The sequence below is a fragment of the Phyllopteryx taeniolatus genome, chromosome 22 (assembly GCF_024500385.1).
Source record: "Phyllopteryx taeniolatus isolate TA_2022b chromosome 22, UOR_Ptae_1.2, whole genome shotgun sequence".
NCBI classification, from domain to species: Eukaryota; Metazoa; Chordata; class Actinopteri; order Syngnathiformes; family Syngnathidae; genus Phyllopteryx; species Phyllopteryx taeniolatus.
This window is the reverse complement of record NC_084523.1, coordinates 9,925,233-9,948,070: the sequence shown is the minus strand read 5'-3', so window position 1 is coordinate 9,948,070 and position 22,838 is coordinate 9,925,233. Positions and strand designations below refer to the sequence as shown.

Sequence of the window (22,838 nt, the reverse complement as noted above, 5' to 3'; positions counted from 1 at the left end):
CGTGCGTGCGTGCGTGCCCGTGCGTCAGTCATTGACAGGGTCTTGGTCTCCGAGGCGGCGGGTGGAGGCTTGTCGTAGTAAATGAGCCTTTATTAGAAACGTGACAACATGTTTGGTGTGTGTCCAAAGAAAGAAAAGAGCACAAAGAAGCATCAAAGCCGTCCAATAATCCATCAATCAATTCATTAAATACTGGAATGTGCTTACATAACAAACATGATGACTTCATCACCACTTAGCAGTCTATTGCTTATTCTTGACTTAGGAATAACTATTTAGCTACATTTTCTATCTTTAGTCTACAACCTAATGTTTATATGTTGAAGTGAGCGCCCGTTAGCACATCCGCGCATTAGCTTGCGTCCATGTGTGATTTCTTGCGCTGAGCTAGCTGCTTTCATGTTGAGGGCGTGCCCTAAAATTAGCTCACGCGCTAGTTCGTACAAATAATACTAAAAGGTGATAAATACACATTCAGTGCAGACAGAATGTATTCATAATTATTAAGGGGTGTTTTGTGTACAATTTTTAGGACAAGAAGTGAATAAATTCCATTTTGGAATAAAATGTTGCTGTTGTTTCAACAGGAAAGAAAGGTTTTGTATCGGTATGTATGTGGTGGAATAATTGATGGTAACTTTTTTTTCCTGTGAATATGTTTCAGATTGCGCTCGTGTGTCTTCGAAAAATGTTCACACCGTGGAATACTTTCCGGATCGATCGCTGGAGCAATCCTTCCCATTACTAGCGCGACGAGGATGCTAGAAGAAAATGTTCGCGAAATCTCCACAGATGGCGAGGTTAAAAAAAGAAACAAAAAGAAAAACCTCATGGCAGAGTGGAAACCCCTCGAACGACCTTGACGCCCAAATCTTTGATTGTTATAGTTTTTTTGTCGTTGCGATTGATTGATTTGCTGCGATTGGGTTAAAGATGATGAAGTTACTTCCTGTACAGATGGCTTCCAACATGTAGCACCATGTCCAATCAACACGTATCACACACACACACACACACACACATACACACGCGCACACTGGTTGACAAGTCATCAAGAACTCCTGCACGTCGCCACGGTGACGAGGGCATTCAACTCATTGTCAAATCAAAAGTGAAAGTAGAATAAAGTCAACACTAGCACGTCATTGCTCAGAAAATCTAAATGAGGATAATGGACCTTATGCACGGCAAGCCATAACGCATTTTTGGTGGAAAGGTCAGAGGGCATCTGAATGAAAAATAACCTCTGTCGTGAACGACCCTGTAAAGTGAACTCGGCGATTTGTTTCTTCATACACGTTCTACACGTTTGAAGAGAAATGCTGAAAACGTGAAAACGTAAGACTAAGAACTGTGAAGTACTCAATTGTGGCGATTTGGCGTTGAACTCGTCACCATTTCAGTTTCCCTCATTCTTTGGACGTGGCAGGGGCTTTGTGCTGGCATAGTCGCTTTAGAGCGCCTAGTTGTCAGCTGTGAGTGCACGCACATCACGCATAGAAAGTTGAAAGGGCGAGAAGGGGGCAGGGGAGAACTCGTCGGACTTGACAGCAAGCGTGTGGACAGGGCCTTCAGGCCGGCGTAGTTGAATTAGAGTGCCTCGTTGCTGCCCGTGAGTGCGCACACGTCACGGGGAGAAAGGCGGGTGAGCGAGGAGGGGGAAACTTTTGTGGGGAAAATGTTTTTTTTTAATCATTCCAATTTGGCAAGGTCGTTGACAACACTTCTCTGTGCTATGTCCAATTTATAAGGCATTTTTATTTTCACTCTACAGGGACTTCAACACGCCACCTTGCAGAAGTGCTGCGTGCATAGAGTCCATTATATTCAGAAATATTCAAAATCAAGACTAATATTCTTCAGGAATTATAATAATTGTTGGAGGAAAAACAAAAAAAATCAGACCAGCTCTTTGATCGCTAATACTTACGCAGCTAAGCTAACATGTTAGCATCGGGGATAACAAAGGAAGCGACTGGGAGGATGTTTTGCTTTGTGGCTTACTTGTTGAACGTCTTCTGGCGCAGTGAGATGCGAGACTGCTCGATGGACGTGGCGGATGATCACGATGGATGGACGTGATGGACGATGGTGATGGATGGTCATGATTGATGGACCTGACGAATGAAACTGATCACGATCGCAAGGGTTAAAAACCCACACTTTTCCTAATTATGTTTCACGGGAAAAGTGTGGGTGTGGAATCCTTTCGATCACGACCATCCTCATTGACGGATCGAAAGGGTTCAACGATGGACGTGATCGATTGTCGTGATTGTCGTCAACACCTACACTTTTCGAGGCAAAATTCTTCAACACTCATACATCAATCGATCAAGATATTCGATCACGTCCATTGATGATCGATGGAAAGGATTCAATCCCCACAATTTCGCCCAAAAAATAATTTCACTTGCACAAGTGTGGGTGTTGAACCCTTTTGATCAGGACCATTGATCATGACAATCGGTCACGTCCATCGATGGTCGTGATTGAAAGAATTGAACACCCACATTTTCCCAGGTGAAATTCTTCAACACCCACTTTGCCCAGATAAATGGTTCAACACCCATTTTTGGGGTAAAAGTGGAGGTGTTGAATCTTGTCCATCGATCATAAACAATCGATCATGTCCATCGTCAACGATTCTTTTCAGGATTTAAAGGTTTCAACACCCGAATGCTCAATGGCGGCGATCAAAGAGCTGAGCTGACAAAAATAGCGAGTAGACCTATGGCGGTGACAGTGGTCAAGTGGCAGCGTCCAATAGTTGTCTGAGGGCACGCTCGATGTTGATGCGGTGGCCCAGCCGGGTGACGCCCAGCTCCACGTAGTCGTCCTTGGTGAGGGCGGGCAGGTGCGAGCCTTCGATCTCGTGATCCTGGAAGCGCTGGCGATGCTCGGCCAGCCCGACGCTCTCCAGCCAGTCGCCCACGTCGTACTTGTTCCACAAGCTGAGCGGGCGCTGCCTCCAGGGTCTGAGCGCCAGCAGGGGGCCACTGAGGACCGGCGATGGGCACGGGGAGGCGTGAGGGGAGGGCGAGGGCGAGCGGGAGCGGGTTCGAGCGCTGGCGCTGCGCATGACGAAGCGGACCTCCTTGGGCTCCGACGGCAGGCTGAGGCTGGACGATTTCAGGATGGTCAGGGCGCGGCCCGAGCTCAGGTCGGGGCGCTCGGAGCAGGGGGAGGGGGAGGAGCCCAGGCCCGACGGCCTATCGGAGGGGGAGGGAGACGGGGAGGGGGAGGGGCTGCGGCGGGTGACGGGGTAGCGACTTCCCGGTCGGACCGTGTAGGTGGTGCCGTATCCTCGCTGGGAGATGGTGTGCAGCTCGCCCAGACTGGAGAACAACCTGTAACATCACGCAACGGTTAGCATCTTCGCACGTTACCATTAGACGCATGTTAGCATGAGAGCGCAGTGCTAGAAGGTGAGACGTGAGAGGCGGTTCAGGGTCCGACTTGACTGTGCTAGGTGCTAAAACTGCTTAGCCCCTGTTAGCATGGAGTGCTATAGGGGAAGAATTTAGAAAACTCAGTCTCTTTGGAATTTAAGACCCTTCAAAGTCAAACATAACATAACATAGCATAAATGTACAGTGTTAGCTCGAAGTGCTTGTTAGTTTTTTAGAGCAAAATCAGGAAAGTCAAATGTAACTACAACTGAAGAGGAACATGAGACAAGCAGCTCTGGCAGGCTGGCGGCCATTATAAATGTTGTCATTGTCAGTTAGCTTTGTGAAGTGATGCTAAGATTAGCTGTACCGTACATACAATATACAGCGACATACTGTGTAGCGTTAGTTAGCAGACGTTAACGTCTAAGAGCGATAACAAGAAATGTTTACCAGAGATAAAACCTACGATTTGCTCTCTCCACTCTCCACACATCTGCAACACAAACCACACTTTGGGTTACAGCGCACACACACCCACAAAAACACACATATTTACACACACACATGCACGCACACACACAGATGCGCACGCCCACGCACACACACGTACCTGGCCCCACCTACTGGGGACCTGCGTCCAGGGTCAAGGGGGCTGGGCTCCTCCCCCAGGGAGTGGCTATCTTTGTTGAGGAGGTGGAGTCTGTTGGCGAGGTCCAGGCCCGACTCGGCCTTGCCGCTCAACTCCAGGGCCGAGGCTGACCCTTGGCCACCCAGCGCCGCGGGCCGGCCCTCCTCGTCGCCGCCGCCTCCCCACAGCTTGGAGCGGCGTTGGAAGAGGTACCGCGGCTGGCGGGCAGCGGCCGCGGAGGCGGGCGAGGATGGGAGCAGCTCGCTGTCAGAAGACTGCTTGAGCAGAGGGTCCCTGAGGGCCGAGCGGCCACGGCCAATGGGCGAGCGGAGACGGGGTTTGAGGGCCGAGGAGGGGTGGCCGGCGGGTGGCGAGGAGGGCGACGGCGGGGCGGGGGGCGACGCCAAGGTGATGGAGGGAGGGAGCGAGCCATCACGAGGCTCCTTGTCATCATCCCCTGTGTCGCCCTCACCGCCACGACGTGGGGTCAGAGAGAGGGGGGACGGAGGGGCGGCGAAACCAGGGGGCGGTGTCACCAGACCGATCCGCCGTAGCTCTTCCCTTGTCTCCTCGTCACTGGATGACAACAACGCGGGTGGGAGGGTCACTGTATAGGCACCGCCTTCTTCCTCTGAGCTCCCAATAGTCAGACTTCTACGCCTGTCAATCACAGCCGAGTGGCTCTCATTGGCCAGGTTGGCCAGTGGGACGGGCCTCCAGCGTTCAGGGGAGGGCCCCGCGGGGGACGTAACGCCGCCCTCAGCTTCGGGACGCTCCACCTGTCCATCAGGGAAGAGAGGCGGAGTTATGCGCTTGTGCCTGAGCTCAGGGCTGCTCTGAGGGGTGGTGCGCTTGCTCCGCTGCTCAGGGCTGGTCTGTGGGGTGGTGCGCTTGGAGCGAGGCTCGGGGCTGCTCTGCGGGGTGGGGACGGGGGTGCGCTTATGGCGACCCTCCGGGCTGGCGGCCGGGGTGGGGATGGGCGTGGTGGAAGCCGAGGCGTGTTTGGTTCGTGGCTCGGGGCTCGGCGTGCGGGCGGTGAGCGCTCGTTCTCGTGCGGCCAGAGCCAGGGCGAGCGGAGACGAAGGATCTGAGGAGGAGACAAATGTTCGACTGTGCTCCAATTACATTATTGTCATAATTCTTACCGAGAGGCTTGCCGGTGAGCGGGTGCAGGAAGGTGTGCGGGGTGGGTGAGGGTGAAAGGACTGGCGCAGGAGGAGGAAGCTCGCCCAGGTCGTCCATGGAGTGACTCTGAGTCAGGAGAGGAGGCGCTTGGTTGTCGGAAATGGCGCCCTCTACGGACAGGAAGAGGGAGGAGCGGCGGCCGTGGACGCGAGCGCGCTCAGACAGAACCTGCTGCTGGTAGAGCTCTGCCCTGCTGGGGCTACCGGGGGCACTCGTCTCCGACTTTGCATCCTGGTCTCTGAGGCCTGCACACAAGATAGAGGGGACTGGAACCTTCGTTTAAGACTAGACCAGTCCCTTGGGACCAGAAGCTTCTTGGAACTGCAACCTTCTACTCGAATGAGAACATTCTCTTGGGACGAGAAGCTTCTCTCTAGACTACAACCTTCATTTGGGACTCGTACCTTTTCTCTACCACCCAACCACCTTCTCTCATATGAGAACCTTATCACTGGATAAAAACCATCTCTCAGGACAAGAATCCAGAGGGAATATGGCTTAGAACCCTATCTCAATACTAGAACCTTCCCTTGGGACAAGTACCTTTTCACGGGACTACAACTTTCTACTTAACCAGGATGAGAAACCTCTCTTGGGACGTGAACCTTCTCTCTGGACTATAACCTTTTCTCAAAGTTAAAGCCATCCCTAACGACTAGAACTTTTCTCTCCCTACTAGACCTGTATTTCCAGACCAGTAACTTCACTTGGGACTAGAGCATTCCATTTCTCTCCAGAATAGAACCTTCCTCAGGACTACATCGTTTCGCTTGGATAAGAACCTTCTCTTGGGACAAGATTCTTTTCTCTGGACTACGACCTTTTCTCAGGACTACAAATTTTTCCTCAGATGAGAACCTTCTCTTGGGATGGGAAGCCCTCCGGACTGCAATCTTCCCTTAGGACAAGAACTGTCAGGTGGTACTAGACCTTTTTCTTTAGACTAGTACTTTCCCTTACGACTAGAGCCCTCTCTGAAGACTAGTACCTTCTCTCAATACTAAAACCTCTTGGGAGAACCAACCGCTCATTCAATGAGGCTGGAGACCACAAGGGGGCACACCTACCTTGCTCCTCCACAGGAAGTTGTTTGAGGAGAGGCGACTTCCTCCTCTGAGGTTTGGCCGGGGGGGCCTGCTGTCCCACATTGGCGTAAGGGTTTTCGATGGGTCGTCCTCGGCGGCGTGACAGCGGCGAGTGTCCGAGGGCGCCAGTGTGGAGAGACAGCGTGGAGGTGTGCGAGGAGGAAAGATGCATGGCGGCGGAGTGCATCTCTGGCTGCAGCTGAGGCGGCGTATCCTGCAGGATGATCATGGAGCGCGCCTTTCTCTGACGCTCAGCGTGGCTCCTGGACGGCGTGTCCGACAGCTCCTGAAGCCTGGGCTCGGACCCCGGTTTGAAGCTGGACCGGGTCAGTCCCTCCCCTCTGGCGGGGGGAGGAGGGGGAAGGAAGGAGGGAGGAGGCCCTGAGTCCAGGAGGAAGAGCGGGGACGGAGGAGGGGGCGGCGCCGTCTGGGGAGGCGGCGGGATGAAGCTGTCAGTCAGAGAGGAGCTCCGAGGAAAGCGACTTTCGTGGATTAGAGCTGAGATGCGATCGTCCTCAGGGGTGCCTGTGTGGTAACCATGGTGACACATCAGCATTCTCGGTGCTAAACTAAGCCAGTTGTGGAAAATTGACCTTTTATTACTTTATAAATTATCTTTTGTGTCTCATATAAACATTAAACAACCAATCTTTAGATTTTCTGAAAATGAGTCTTTGACTGAGCCCTCTGACCCCCACTGTGACATAACAGTGGGACTCATTTACATAATAACCACTTCAACCTTCTCTCGGTACAAGAACCTTCTCTTGGGACAAGAACTTTTTCTCACGACAAAAATTTTGTCTTGGTACCAGAACCTTGTCTCCAGAGTAGAACCTTCTCTTCATTCACTTGGGAATAGTACCTCCTCTTGGGACTACTACCTTCCATTGGGATGAGAACCTTCTCTTAGGACAAGAATCTTGTCTTTAGACTTGAACCTTCATTCACGACTTGTATCTTTTCTCGAACTAGAATCGTCTCTTCGAATGAGAACCTTCCCGAGGGACCGGAACCTTCTCTTGGGATGAGAATCTTGTCTGGAGACTAGAACCTTCACGTCAGACTTAACCGTTCTCTTGGTACTCGTACCTTCTATTGGGACTAGTACCCTCTCTTGGGACTGAAACCTTCTCTTGGGACAAGTACCATCTCTCTTAGCTGTAACCTTTTCTTCCCTCTTTACTAGAACCTTCTTGGAACTAGAACCATCTCTTGAAATAAAACCTCGAAAAGACTCACCAAAACTTTTGGTTCTGGACATTCCTCTGGGAAGCGCCATGGTGCTTTTCTCGGGGCCCGACGGCGGAACCAGACCCTGACGCTCAAACAATGACTACACACACACACACACACACACACAATGAATTACACGGTGTTACTGGCACATCGGTGTGTATTTTGTCAGATTTCCCCCAGAGGGCGACAAATGAATCTTACATTTATCTCGGCCTGAGTGATTCTCCGGCTGGTGGGCCTCTGCTTTACCGTGGCCGCCCTGAAGTCGTCGGAGGGCCGGGACCGCAGAACCACTTCCTGTGTGTTCCCCGCCAACATGTCGTCCAGTTTTTCTGCAGGTTGGAGTTTTGTTCGAACAACTTTTTAAATTCTAGTTTTTATTTTTCCCCGCTGACATGAACTACATGCCGACTTTTCGGACCACCCTAGCGACTATTTTTCCAAAAATCAACTTTAACTCCCGTTAAGAAACAGACAACACGAGGGAAATTAGTTATATACAATTTATTGAAAAAAAAAAGACATAAATTAAAAAATAACACTCTCACGCACACGCCAACACAAAAGCAACACTTTGACCAACATTCAGCATGAACACAACAGCACACGTTGTGACCTTGATGATCACATGACTCACCAAAGCGCCTCCTCCTGGCTGCACACATGGAAAAAGTCCACGAAATCTCTTACATATTGACTTTGTGTGTTTGCGTACATGGGTGTGCGTGTGTGTTTTACCTATGTCCTCCAGGTCAGCAGTCATGGACTTGGATCGTAGTGTCAACGAAGTACTGGGGGCTCTCTTGGGAGGAGGAGGGGCTATGAAAGCAGAACCAATCAGAGGCCAGAACCTCGTTAAAAATGAGCAGTACGGTCAACCCTCGTAGACGTGTTCTTGTCTACTTGCGTCCAGCGTACTTGAGACTGCATCCTTGTTACCTAGTGTACTGGTGTTTGAGCATCCTTGTGACCTGGTGTATTTGTCTACTTGTTTCCTAGTGTACTTTTATCCAAGCATCCTTGTGACCTAGTGTCCTTGGGTCCTAGCCTTACTTGTGTCCGAGCGAAGGTTGACTTTCTCAAGTCGTAAAAGCAAACCTTTCTTCCTGATAAGATTGGCGTCCGACTTGCGGGAAACGGACACGACCTTCATCAGCAGGCGGCTGCCGCCCTGCCGGATGAGTGCCACCACCTGGCGATGGCCAACCTTCACCACGTCGGCGCCGTTCACCTGCACACACCAGCAAAGATGAAACCTGAATTTCAAAACGTGCGTTCACATCGTGTATTTTGCTCATTTGCACATGGTCCCTACCACATAAACAAAATAAAACAACCAAGCAAACCTCGATGAGGAAGTCCCCGGTGCGTAGACCCGCTCTCCAGGCCACGCCGCCCTGGTCAACAGACTCCAGGTACTGCAATGCGGGGAACGCCGGTGTGGGGGCGAACTCCTCGATGGGGGTCTCAGCTTGCCATGATACAACGGGATTTCAGCATTTATATTATCAAGAATCTTTCAAATGTAAAATTATGAAATTATTCATTCTTTTTAAAAAATGAGTGACTTGGCCGATCTATCCAGCCGTCTGTCTACCTTTCGCTCCCCGCAGGACAAAGCCGAATCCTTCGCTCTCTCTCTTCTGCAGCACGGCCATCTTCTCCTCGATCACGTAGTCGCTGACGACAATTCGATCGAAGCGTGAGCAACGATTCAACAATGAATGCGCTCATCAGCGAGTGCGCGACTCACCTGTAGGAGGTGTAGTTGTCGTACGATCCCACCGTGTAATGTCTGAACAGTCTCTTGGTGCGGTCCTCCCGAGTCTCTGAAACACATTTGTTGGGAAGAGTTGTTGTTTTTTTAATTATTATTGCATCTGTAGCGTCCCCGTTGACCTGCACCGTTTCCACGAACAACGCGGCAGCGAACGGAAAGGAGCTAGTTTACAAAAGCACAGTCAGTGTTGCCAACTTACTGATTTGGTCGCTACACCATATTCAGCAACTATTTGAAAAAATAATAATACACACTGCAAAAAAATCACTGCTTTTTGTACCGCAAATAGGGATTTATTCACATATTGGAAACTGCGAAGATGGTAAATTTATCTGTTAAGAAAAACATCCTGGTTTCAATTATTTCCGTGCAAGTGAATGCAAATTAAAGCTGGTGAGGAAACTGGAAATTCCCAGCAGGGGCATTAAAAACTAAACTAAACGCTAAACTAGTTTTGAAAAATGTCATTGCTGCAAGCGAAGGAACAAAAATGCGCTCTCACATCCGGAGGTGGGACTTTTGTGGAAAAACTCATTCTGAGATATGATTTCACTTCAGCCGTTTACCCAGTCGGGGGTCGTACTGTCTCATCTGAACTTCTTCAACGCAGTCGGCAGGAAACCAGCCAGTTCTTCCTTTGACGTTTCCTTCCCAGAATCCGCCTTCGCCGATGGACAGAACTGTAGATCCGCGACACATTACAGGGGTTAGCGAGCCGTACAATAATGTTTGAGGATTATGCCCCAGTCCTTGGAAAATAAAGTCCCCGCTGGACCCCATAAGTTTGCTGGTCTGGCTACCTTTCACCCTCTCGCCGCGGTGCAGCTGGATCTCTCCGGAACCCTGGGGTACATGGGAACGCGTGGCGATGAAGGTGCGTCCCGGCACGGCGCTGTACAGCCTCTTCTTCCTCAACTGTGGGGTGAGGGGGGGCGAGGACGGGGGGCTGCTCTCCACATGTCCGCCACTCGGACTGAACATAACATGAACATGTATGATTGATGATTAGGTTAAATATATATATTTTTTTTTTTTCATTTTAATAATAAAATACTCAAGCTAAAGTTTGAATTTTATAATTTATAATGTAGTTATTTCAATTATTGTATAAAATAAAAGAAACTTGTGAAATGTATCTGTGTAATTGTTTATGATTTACAATAAATCAAAATTAACATAATTCCCCCAAAATAAATGCATGTCAAATATGTAACATACAGTGTAGTTTTAGTCATTTTTCATTTTTTATAAGAAATTTAACTAAGCAATTACATTTTTTTTTCGTTAGTAAAAAAAAGTTCAAATGTGGATGTAAAATAAGTTTTTTATTGTTTCATTTTAATAAGACATATTAGTAAATGGTACTATTTATAATATTTTTCTTACAATTGATTTGTAAAATGGATGTTTCATATGTATACATGTGAAATATGAGTTGAATCCAACTTTTGCATGTTTCACGGTTCCATAGCGGTGAGACAGCGCAGTGCTTGTGTGTGTCCTCGCAAATGTGCTCAGGTTTCTTTTGACGACTCTTCGTTTCCCACAAAGAGAAGTTTGAGCGCAGCTGGACAGAGCCGTTTGCGTGACAATCATTTCTTGGTTTTTCCGTCTCTCTCTCTCTCACTTTTTTCTAACCAAGGTGATTTTTTTGCTTGCGCCTCCGTAAGGGGATGCAAACCCGTGACGACTCGTACCTTTTCCTCTCTTTGCAAAGATTTCTGTCTCGTAATAAAAAAAAGAAATAAATCACAAACACAAGATTGCTTCCTTACTTATTTTGTCAGAAAAAGACTTGCCAGATCCAATTAATAAAATAGACACGGTGACAGTAAAAGTGGTGTACATATAAAATTGGTTATTTTACTATTTCATTATTTACTGTACAATAAATCAATTACCCATTTAATGAGATAAATAATATTGTCAGTTTTAATAATAAATTATAATATTTTGTTATGTCATTATAAGCTCATGATGGAACTCAATTAATTATTAATTAAATAAAGTGTTAAATGTATGTATACAAATGTTTATTGTACATTTAGTCATTCGTAGATGAGGTAAACGTTAAAAAAAAGTTAGTGTATGTAATATGTTTTTGGAATCGGTTTATTTTATAATTAATATATTACTTTTTATCACTTTATCAATGAATCAATTACCCAATTATTTAATGGCAGCCATTTGGCCCACCCGTGCGCTTACCTGAGTCGGCGCGCGTGTCGGCGTAGCGAGTGCGTGTGCGTGTCCAGGTGCGCTTCCAAGCTTTGCATGGACGGACCGGGGGAGGAGGCGGGGCTTTCCAGGGTGTTGTCGCTGACCGAGCGAATCAGAGAGCGCGGTGACGACAGACCGTTTCCTGCCGGGGACCTGATGGTTCCCAGGCGGCGGCGCTTGGTGTACGACGGAGATTCTCGGAAGGGAACTACTTGCACGCACACGCACGCGCACACACACACACACACACACACACACACACAGAGCTTCAGAACTATGTTGGAGTAAATCTCCCTTCAAAAGCCAGTTTCCCTTGTGGATAAATGATAATAATAGTCTATCTATTGTATCTATGTAAAAGGTACAATAATATAGTGAGGCTTGCCACTGACCAACGTCAGAACCTTTGTGGATCTTGATGATTTCTGCCAAATCAAAGTTCCCGGCGATGATGGCGACCTAGAGAATGACATCCATCATTGTTACACATACACTACCGATCAAAAAAAATTGAAAAAAAGCGCTCGCGCCCTTTCCCATCTCAAATCATCTTTGCCCATTGAAGTGAATGGAAATGCCATTAATCTGCTCCAGCCTCACACAAAATGTTTGTCATGTGTTTTTTTACAGGGGCGCCTTGAGGTACGAGTTGAATTTGTTCCGTGACCACGCTCGGAACTTAAAACACATAATATTTCAAATCATCTTTCCCCACTGAAATGAATGGATCCACTCCAGCCTCCAAAAAAAATACAATTCCATCCATTCTCCGTACCGCTTATCCTCACGCGGGTCGTGGACGTATTGGCGCCTATCCTAGCTAACTAAGAGACTGGGTACACCCCGAACTGGTCACCAACCGATCGCAGGGCACATATAAACAAACAACCATACACACTCACATTCACACCTACGGGGGATTTAGAGCTTTTAACTAACCTATCACGCACGTTTTTGGATGTGTGGGGAAACCGGAGCTGCCTTTTTAAAAACATTGTTTTAGCGTGCATGCATGCTACCGTATGTTTTAAGCTAGCGTATGTTTCACCATGCCTGCGTCCAATAATACGGTGCGCCTTATGGATGTGTTAAATACAGAAATAGACCCCGTAACTGAGATTGCGCCTTTTAATACGGTGAGCCCTATAGTCATTAACGTCAACTTGGAGTGGCAATAAACAGTTCGAAGCGTCATTATTATTATTATTTTTTTTTAATTATTCACTCCCTGCACAACTTCTGCTTGTTGTCAAGTGAGTTGAGTTGAGTTCACTGCCACTCATATTTCCCGTTTTTGCTTGCAAGGCAAAGCAAAAAAATAATCTGGACAGGAAGTTGCGTCACTTGTATCTCAAGGCACCACTGTAGTGCATCGTCACAGGAATGCGGCGGTGGAAGTTTTGACCTGAAAGGCAGTCTGGTTGTTGTAGTTCTTGATGTCCTTGTTGGCTCCTCGGAAGAGCAACACTCTGGCACAACTGTCCTGCAGGAGGAAGCAACGAACACATGTGACCAGTGGGAGTCTAGTCTTTGTTTTGGTCAGTTCGGTGCTTATATTGTCACAGATCTTGAACGCTAAGTCAAATTCTCTAAAACAGCCGCAAATTTGGGGAACTCTGCTTTGAAAACGGCTGCCAGTCAATATGAGCTAAACGCAAAAGTTAAATACAACTGAACTTCATCTAGGAAAATGTCAAATAAAACAAAAACGTCATTGAAAAATGATTCAATAAAAATGACTGGAGGTCAATGTTAAAAAACTGTAGTTAAAAACTAAACAGTTCTGAAAGATGAAGTGCATTTCCAAGTAAAACACAACTGAATGTTTTCTTCAGTGCTGTGTCTGGTTGTAAGATGGCGTTTGAAATGCGACGGAAAGAATGTCGGCGCATAGCACGCACGAGAGGGCGCCCTCGTACCGCACCTTTGAGCCACCGTCTTCTCACCTGATTGTAGAGAGCGCAGAGGTGCAGCGCCGTGTTTCCCGATGCATTCTGGGAGCTCATGTCAGCGCCGTAGAACAGCAGGTGCTCTAAGTGCTGCACGTTTCCATGGCGACACGCCTAAACACGCACATACGTGATTACGCTACTAAATCTGAACGTATAATTGCAGCTTTGATTGAGCGAGTGATTGGGCCCGCGTGTGGGCGTGTGAGTGTTTGTCACCTGGTGGATTTCCTGCCATCCGTTCTCGTCAGTCATGCCTGTAACCATGACAACAAGTAGCCGTTTATCACTCGAAGTGTCTTTCACCAGCAAACCGTGATGAATGAAACAATAAGCACATTATTTTATAGAATGAACTCATGCAACTTAGTGCCAAGGAACTATGGTGCAGTGACTCGAGGAGGTTCATTGAGACAAAGGTAGTGCTTTGCTATCTCATGGCTTGTAACCATGATTTGAAACCCCAACATGAAACCCTAACCCTTGCTTGACACTATTTTGAAGAGGTTTGATGAAAGGTTTTCGGAGTCTTGCAATGTTGAAGGAGTACCTAATGTGGCGTGGTCCTGCAGTAGCAGCTCGCAGCAGTAGGGGGCGCCACCCACCATGGCAGAGTGGTAGAGGGGAGTCAGCCCCCTGCTGTCCTTGTAGCCCGGAGAAGCTCCCAGGTCCAGCAGGGTCTACAAAGTACCGGAAGCGAGTCATCGTGCGGGTCCGCTAAGAGGTGGGCTGCCGGTTGCGGCGGCGGTCCTTACCGTGAGAGCGGCGCTGTTGCGGCACATGACGGCCCGATGCAGAGCGGTGATACCATCCCTGGTGCGGAAGTCCAGGTGAGCGCCACCGCTGCGGAGAACTTTGATGAGCTCGCAGCTCTCCTCCAACTGGACGGCCAGGGTCAGAGGGCACTCTGAGGACGAGCACATTGCGCCATTCGTTCAACTGAAGCGCACTCATTTGGACTTCAACTTCACTTGGCATTTTGCCAACAGTAAGCGAACGAAGTTGAGAAGGAATCTTTGAAATCATCTTCAATCACTTGTTTCATGTTTTTCAATCTTATGTTCAATGTGGTTCTTTTTTTTTATTTATTTTTTTTATGAAAAACCACATTTCCAAAAACATTTTAATGTCTAATATTTGAAATTACCGGTACCTGTAAAACTTTTTTCAAATAATTTTTAAAAATCTTCTTTCATCTTGTTTAATAGAATTCTTAAAATAAATAAATCATTTTAAAAAAATTAAAAATAAAGATGCTTTTTTCCCCCCTTTCTTTTATCATATTAAAGAAATGTTATTCAATTCATTTGAATCTCATTCTTTTTTTAAATCACATAAATATTTTTTTAAAAATAACGACTTTTACAAATCTATTTTTAATGACATTTCTCGAAATCAGTTTTTTTAAATGACATTTTTAAAGTGATTTTTTTCCGACCGCTCGAGTGACTATTTACAAAAAAGTCCCGACTTTAATTCCTGCTTGGAAACATACAACATGAGCAAAATCATGTTCACATTTTTTTGGCGAGGTATGTGTCATATTTTGCCAGATTTAAAAACCAATAATGAATGTATTTGAAGACCATATCACCAGCAATTCCAATAAAGTTGAAAGTTACGCACCGCCGCTGTCCGAGTCGTGGAAGTTGGGATCGAGACCTTTTTCCAGCCATTTGGAAACCTTCTCCACATTCTTCTGGTGGACATGTTCCATGAAGCGCTTCAGGTTGGCCTGCGACAGGAGAACAAGTCAGTCAGCTCAGGTTTTCAGGCCTTCGTTGTCTTATTGTGACATTCTTTGCCTACTTTGGTGTGCAGCTTGGCCAGCTGCTTGTCGTCTACGTAACTCTGCGTGTAAATTCTGCGTTTGTAACGAAACTGCAAGACAACGTAGGCACGCATGTCAATGCGTGGAAAAACAACTTGTTCGGGCTGTGTTCGGAATCACGGGATTCTTATGTCGCCAGGTCCACGATATAAAAATCCCTTTGTAGTCTATTTCTACTGGAGTAGGTTCTACTTGACAACATTCTGATGAACTAGATGCTACTAGTTTACAATATACAGTACCATCATACATGATTCTACTGGACTACGTTCTACTTGAACGCTTTCTACTTAAGTAGATTCTAATACACTAGACAGATTCTACTCGAGTTGAGATGCGCCGACTATATTCTACTGTAATAGATTCTACTCCCCTAAATTCTACTATACTAGATTTTACTCAACGACAGTCGACGAGAACAATTTCGACAAAACTAGTTTCTCCTATGCTGGGAACCCCCGCATATTCACAGTTGGCTTATCCTGCATTATTTGCTGTTTTTGTACCTTGTCGAATAGAAATAAATCTTCTGTGGCATCCCTTGGACAATACCAAATCTTTTTCGTGAGGGTTTTTTACGATGGGCAACAGAGCTCCAGGGGTTGACTGCAGCGGCTACGGAGTGATTCCGAACACCGCCTCGCTTAAGTGAAGTTGCGTGGTGAAAAAGCGCACCTCCAGATATGGGATGGGCGTGATGGGGGGGAGAGGGTACTCTTTCAAAAGTCGCTCCTCGTCCAGAAACTTGCCAGCTCGGCCGTTGAACGCCGGCTGGAAGAGACCATAGTTCAAAACATCCGAGAGAGACTGAGTCAAGGTGACCAGAACCCTCTGCTTACTGGTCCAAACGGGTAACTCTGGGTCCAGGCGCAAACACTTCTGAGAGAGCCAGAGACGGACACACGGACACGTTCGATGGGACACTTCTTCACTTTTGCATTCCCGTCACTTCCTCCTCCTCCGGCCGGCCGGCGGACAAAAGTGTGCTAGCTAGCGTGTGTGTTACCGTCTGCTGCAGGTCCGGGATGCCGATGCGGACCACGATGCTGTTTCCAGAGGGCGTGTCCTCGGCGGCGGCGTCCCGGGCAACGGTAGAGCCTGTCGGGTTGCCGTTAGTAACCGCCTGTTGGCGTGGGCGATCATGTTTGGTGTCAGCAGCCGGACTCAGAGGCATGTGGCTGAAAGACAGGAAGTCGCACAGTCACACGACAGCCAACGCTACGAAGTTTCGCTATTCGCAGCATCAAATCAATTTTCCACATTGAAATGAATTGACGTGCCATTAATCCGCTTCAACCCACACACAAAAAAAACACCACCATTTTTCGGTACCTGTTTTTAATGCGGAAAAATAGTACTGCATTGTAAAATATATATTGCCAATTTTTCACACAGTTAGTTCAGTGTAAGCGTCTTCCTCCGTGCTCCTTGCCTGTGTTTTCATTTTGTATTTGTATTTTGGACAGTTTGTCCTGTTCAATAAACGTCTGAAAGTGTATCACGACTGTGGCGCTCCTTTTTTGTCTTCGGGCTGGTCTTTCTGAAGCTCGCAAATTACGTCTCACAACTGCGAGTATAAAAAAAAAAAAAAAAAAAAATTTAAAAAAAAAAAGAATTTGACCAAGCGACAGTTTGTAACTCAAAAAAAAAATTAGAAAAAAATCATACAAAAAATTGGGGTACTCACAAATTGGGGTACTCAAAAGTCAAGGCACAACTTTATTACTAGTTAAACAATATATCTCAATCTATGATCCCAAAACACTTTAACATGATTTCTCGTTTTCCAACAATACCCTTAAAAGTAAATTACTTACTTACAGCCTTGCAACCTGCAAAAATACCAACAACGACTTTGCTAATAATAATTTCGTGGTGTTTTTTTTTTTTTTTTTTTTTTAAACAGCGATACATAGAAATTCTCGTTTTTTACAAAAAGTTGTGGATATTTGGCTTTCGGGGTGAAATTTTAGGAGGAACTTAAAATGCACTCTCACCTTCACAGGTGAACTTAATTTGAGCTTGTGGAAACTTCTTAATGGCCGACGGTTCAATGTTTCGGTCATGTTGCTCATGCGCTCGCCATCATCTGTCCCCCCGCCTTCTGCAAGGCTAATAATGGCCGAGGAATGTTACATCACTTCCTGTTTTTGTACTCAAGAGAAAACTGCGCACACACGCACGCGTATTCCGAGGAACAACTTCTCCCACAATGCATTTCATCTTCCAACAACTTTGTCATGTTAACAAGTCGCTGTAGTACAGTACAGCTGCTTCTCGACTTCCTGTTAGTGCGACTCTACTTCCTGTTAATGAAGACGACAAGTCACTTGATGAAGCTCCAAATTGAACGGCTGCTCGCGTCCCGGTGAGTCGGCGAGGGCACGAGTGGTGTGTTGTCATGGCAACTGGAATAGCAGGGAATCCTGTGCTAACCTCACTGTGTCACTTCGTGTGTGTGTGTTCTACATGTTCACTGTTGCTATGGCAACGCAGCTGAACAAATGTTCGCAGTTTGCCGTGTGAAAACTACGTCCTACCTGCTGACTCTCGCTCTTTTCCCGTCCGGCTCTGACACATCTGGGACATCAAATGGCGGGCGGGTGGTGCTCGCCATGGCGAGATGTTTGCGGAGGGATTTGGGGGAACAAAGCTTGCAGCTGCTCCTCCAGACAACGCGGCGCTCACTTTTTAGATTTGGGAGAGGGGGGAAGAGGGCCAATGGGACTCTTAAACTGGAGTCAGTCCCTTCAAGCTGTGACTTGGAGCGCCGTTGTGTTGTATCGTCTCAAAAAACTTTACGACATATGGGAACCAGCAATTAAGTTTTCAAGAACTAGTCTTATTTTTTTAATTAAAGTCTTATTTTTCGAGAATATAGTCTTATTTGTTTCAAGAACAAAAGCCGTATTTTTTCCAGAATAAAGTACTATTTGTATAGAACTGAAGGCAAATATTTTAGAATAAAGTCCTATTTCTGAAAGAAACTTTTTCGAAAATATTTTCTTTTTTTTCCCGAGAATAAAGTCCCACTTGTTTCCATTTATTCATTATTTATATTTCAAGAATAGTTTGTTTTTTTTAGAAGGAAAGGCATTCTATTTCAGCAAAAAAAAAAATTAAATCCACTAAATGTGTTTTTTTTTTTATTTATAAAATATAGTCATTTCTTTAGAATAAAGGCGGCTTTTCCATAATAAAAAGTGGAATATCACAGAATAAAGAATAAAGTTGTATATTGCAAATTCACTTCTTTCCCTTGTTGAACTTTGACTTTATTGCAATATTATGACTTTATCTTGGAAAAATACAACTTTGCTCTCCTACGTAAATTTTTATCTCAACAAAATATGTCTTTGTTCTTGTAAAGGTTAACTTATGGTCTTGAAAAAATATGACGTTCCCATAACATTACAAGTTTCTTTCGCTAGAAAACATCAATCTGTTATCATAACACGAGGATTTATTTCTTGAAAATAGTCAACTTTGTTGATTGCGACTGAGATTATGTGGAGGGTCGTTGTCAAAATGTCTCCCCTGTACCCAAAAAGTTTGACATGCCCTGCTTTAGCAGACGGGAAGTGAGGCTTCTTTCCTCTCCAGGTACGAGTGGTTTATTTTGGGCTGGTGACAACACTTGACTCAGACTGTTGAATAAGTGATGACGAGCGAGGCGATCGAGGTTTCCCGCATTGTCTTCTCCGAAGCTGACGCTCCTCAAGTAAATAATCACCAGCCAAAAGAGCGTTCGGCGTCAAACGCCAGGACCTTGCTCTACTCTACCAACGTATGAGGTCAGAACGGCAAGCTTGCCGACGTGGTTCGATGCTATCCCTGCACTTGTACACCGTGAATTCCACTTTGGGCCTGGCCACAGCAAGTGGGAAAAAAAAAAAGGTAGTCTCTATCAACCAGAATGTTGATGAGAGGTGGGAGTAGCTCACAAATGAAACTCCTCGTTCAACATGGGTCCTTGGCACAAAGATGCCACAAGATGGCGGCCGCGTAATACTGTTGTCAAAACGAAGCTCCTAAACTCGCTTCAGCATAATTCCTTGGTACAAAGAAGTAACAAGATGCCCGCGAAGCAATACTTTGGTCTATATGAAGCTCCGAAACTCACTTAAACATAGTTGCTTGGCACCAAGATGCCACAAGATGGTGCCAAAATAATACTTTGGTCGAAATGAAGTTCCGCAAGTCGCTTCAACATAATTCCTTGGCACCTAGATGCCACAAGATGACGAAAAAGCAATACTTTGGTCAAAATGAAGCTTCTCAACTCACTTCAACATATTTCATTGGAACCAAATGGCACCGAAGCGATCGTTTTTTGTTTAAATGAAGCTCCTCAGACCACTTCCAAATCAAAGTCAAGTCGAGTCTTTCAATCCCAAGACCTAAAACTGCTGACTTAAGCGTGACTTGACCCACCAACGCGATTGCTCACGTCTGTTGTCGTGTTGCGCCGCACGAAGCCTCCTACCTTTTGGCAGCGCTCCCATCAAACTTTTCCAACGAGCGATCTGATCCCGAGCCTGACGGCGTTACAGCTTCAGGCTTCCGATCCGTTTCCGATCCGGTCCACTCGGAGGAGGTCGCTCGGCGGCCTCGAAGTCCGGGATCTGGTCGGGGCGCCTCAGGTGAATGGCGGCGGGGAGACCTTCAGACGGTATTGTGGGAGCTGGTCGGCCCATCCTGGGGAGGGGGGAGGAAGAGCGAGAGGAAGATGGGGGGGTGGGGGGGCAGGATGTGGAGAAGGGGAGGGTGAGCAGGGAAAACAAAAGCATCAGGTTGGGGCAGGCGACATGGAGACGACATGATCGGGATCTCTTTTGGAGGCCATTTTGAGACGTTCACGCAGGCATTGTGCTCAGAGCAGGAACGCCCTCTGATGCTAACTTAGTGCTACGAGCTATCTGTCACCAGAAAAAAAACAGCTACTGCTACCCTTTTAGCAGGCAAAAATTGTGCAGCTTGTTACTATGGCGACACAGAAAGACTGGAGGACATGTCAGAAGCCAAAAGAATCTCCACTCTCCACAAAAATCACAACTACTTCCTGTGACTCACACTTCCTGTTTCCTGTCCGTGTGGGCGAGGAAGGAAGAGGTGAGAAGCTGGACCACTCTGATAACACACGCACACATTTCGTGACATTCAGCAAGGTGAAGTTCAGAAACCCTGCGATCCAGATCCCGCTCCAGATCCGATCCACTTTCACATCCGGATGTGGTCTCGTGTGTGTGGTGAAACACTTGATGTATACATTTCGTGACATTTGCAAAGCCGAACTTCATGTGAAACTTTAAGACGACAAACCATGCGATCCAGATCCTGATCCGCTTGCGGTCACATATCCTGTGTGTGTGCTGAAAATGTGGCTCCCTTTGCCCATTACCATGGCAACCAATGACAGGAGCTGATAAGACCCACTGTTCTCACTCTCTCTCACACACACACACACACACACACATTATCTTGTCAAGTTTCTCACATCGCTCGCAGCCGAAGCACGGTGGCTTGTTGCTGTTTTTCGAGTGGACACAAGACACCAAATTGTCTCTGAAGACTCATGCGTTACCATGACAACCACATCATGTGCCAAGGAGAGACACTTTCTGCTTCAAATGGTCTTTTTTCCCTCATAGCATGAGCAGATCAGCTCTTAGATAGACCACGGCCTACACACTCACTGCCGCACTTACGTAACACACACACACACACACACGCGCGCGGTGATGAGGGGATGCTGGAGAAAAAGTAGAAAAAAGTGAGGAATAGGATACAAGGGAAGGTGTGTAGAAAGGAGAGTAGGATCAAAGAGGACTAGGAGAGGAAGCATGAGGAGGAGGATGTGAGGAAAACCAGGAAGGAAAGGGAATGAGGAGATGACAAAGGACAGGAGGGGACGAAGGAGTCAAAGGAAATGAAGATGTGAGGAGAAAAGAGAAACCAGGAGGTGAGGGAAAAAAGAAGAGTCAAGAGAAGGCTGGGGAAGGAGAGGAGGAGATAAGGAAAGGAGAGGAGTCCATAAAAATGAGGAGGTGAGGAAAGTTAGGAAGGAGTCAAGGACACAAGGCAGTGATGAAGGAGATGCGTTGAAGAACGAGAAGGGGATAGGAGCTGCGATATCAAAGGAGAAGTAGGCGAGGAAGGAGGATTCAAGGAAATGAGGTGGTGAGGGTGGAGAAGAGGTGAGGTAATTAGGGAAGGAGGAGAGGAGTCAAGGGAGCGAGGAGGTGACAAAGCAGATGTGTCGTCAAGGGAAAGGAGGAGGCCAGGGAGCAGTCAAGGAAATGAGGGAGAGGAAACAAAGTGGCAAAGGAGGGAAGGGGAACGAGGATGTAAGGAAAGGAAGACGAGGAAAAAAGGAGGTGAGGAAGGAGAGGAGTCAAGGAAATGAGGTGGGAGAGGAGGAGTGTAAGAAATGAGGAGGTGAGGAAGGAGAGAAGGTGGTCAGGAAAGGAGTTACGAGCAACGAGGACGTGAGGAAGGAGAGGGGGAGTGTAGGAAACGAGGAGGTGAGGAAAGGAAAGAAGTCAAGGAAGGTCCAGGAGTCAAATGGAGGCCTCCAAAGCAGCAGGGGGCAGCACCTTCACAAGTTGAACTGAAGAAACTTAACACTGCTCCTTCAGGAGACTCCTCCCACTAATCTTACCTTACAGCACCTTATCTTAAACGTAGACGCGTTCGACTATTACGATGACAGGCCACGCCCAAACATGAGAGCACAAGATGGAAGGAGACAAGGAAAGGAAGCCAAAAAAAGTGCCCCAAAAAAGTTGCACACATGAAACAACAGTTGTTATGACGCTGACGTGATCACACACACACATGTGCAGAGACTCACCCAGCAGCGCAGCGACTTGTTCTCCATCCTGATGACTGATGGGGAAAAAAAGAGAAGAGGATGATGATGGAGGAAGAGGAGCAGGAGGAAGAGTATCTGGAGACGAGAAGATGAAGAGGAGAGAGGAAGAAGCAGGACGAGTGGAAGGCTGGTCGCTTCAGCCCACGCACACACACACACACCCGCACGCACACACACACACACACACACACACGTGAGCATGCGCACGTTATCTCCCACTCCAACGCGTGGGATTGAAAACACATCTCTCTTTCTCTTTCTCTCTTTTTTTGCCTTGCTCGCTCGCGCCACAGTGAGAGAATCGGGGTGATCGGCGTGGGTGTGGAGGAGCGGCCCCGTTGCCATGACGATGATGCACGAGAACAGGCGAGGGAGGGGGAAAGCCTTCACCGGCCAATCACAGCCCACCTGGTGCATGATGGGAAATAAAAGACGAAACCTTGCTCTATTCGAATCGGTCCCTGACACTATTTTAGTTGTTCTCAAAAACTTAACAGAAAGAAATTTAAATCCGTTACAGCCACCCGTACACAATTCTTTTTGTGTCATTTCAACTGCCATCGTGCTGCTCCTTTTGGTATGTGCCCCTTGGCCACCTGGGAGCAGCATAACATAAAGTTACAGATATACACGGACGGACACAGTCACTCCT

General features: G+C 47.0%; 1 protein-coding gene and 1 long non-coding RNA gene across 9 annotated transcripts; one reads left to right on the top strand and one right to left on the bottom strand.

Annotated features, from left to right (window-relative positions):
• Positions 1 to 69: 69 nt before the first annotated feature.
• Positions 70 to 22,426, bottom strand: shank3b (SH3 and multiple ankyrin repeat domains 3b). Of its 8 annotated transcripts, XM_061761296.1 has the most exons (29): positions 22,166 to 22,426; positions 19,799 to 20,010; positions 16,319 to 16,490; positions 16,152 to 16,191; positions 15,988 to 16,083; positions 15,291 to 15,362; positions 15,108 to 15,216; positions 14,237 to 14,388; positions 14,032 to 14,161; positions 13,701 to 13,738; positions 13,479 to 13,595; positions 12,938 to 13,015; positions 11,925 to 11,991; positions 11,521 to 11,743; positions 10,113 to 10,285; positions 9,879 to 9,992; positions 9,286 to 9,361; positions 9,130 to 9,212; positions 8,879 to 9,003; positions 8,631 to 8,763; positions 8,271 to 8,351; positions 8,170 to 8,187; positions 7,734 to 7,864; positions 7,536 to 7,629; positions 6,276 to 6,818; positions 5,169 to 5,453; positions 4,006 to 5,110; positions 3,862 to 3,888; positions 70 to 3,350 (listed from the first exon to the last, which is right to left on the bottom strand). In XM_061761296.1, exons 3-29 carry the CDS (start codon positions 16,453 to 16,455, stop codon positions 2,750 to 2,752), a joined length of 4,848 nt encoding a protein of 1,615 aa, XP_061617280.1. In that variant the 5' UTR covers positions 16,456 to 16,490; positions 19,799 to 20,010; positions 22,166 to 22,426; the 3' UTR covers positions 70 to 2,749. The 8 variants fall into 8 exon arrangements, with proteins under 8 accessions (XP_061617280.1, XP_061617276.1, XP_061617277.1 ...); XM_061761292.1 differs by having other exon boundaries at positions 15,988 to 16,191; XM_061761293.1 differs by having other exon boundaries at positions 11,521 to 11,740; positions 15,988 to 16,191; positions 22,166 to 22,425.
• LOC133471649 (uncharacterized) lies at positions 17,321 to 22,632 on the top strand. The gene is made up of 2 exons (XR_009786293.1): positions 17,321 to 17,680; positions 22,480 to 22,632. It is a non-coding gene; the product is annotated as an uncharacterized LOC133471649 (long non-coding RNA).
• Positions 22,633 to 22,838: the final 206 nt, after the last annotated feature.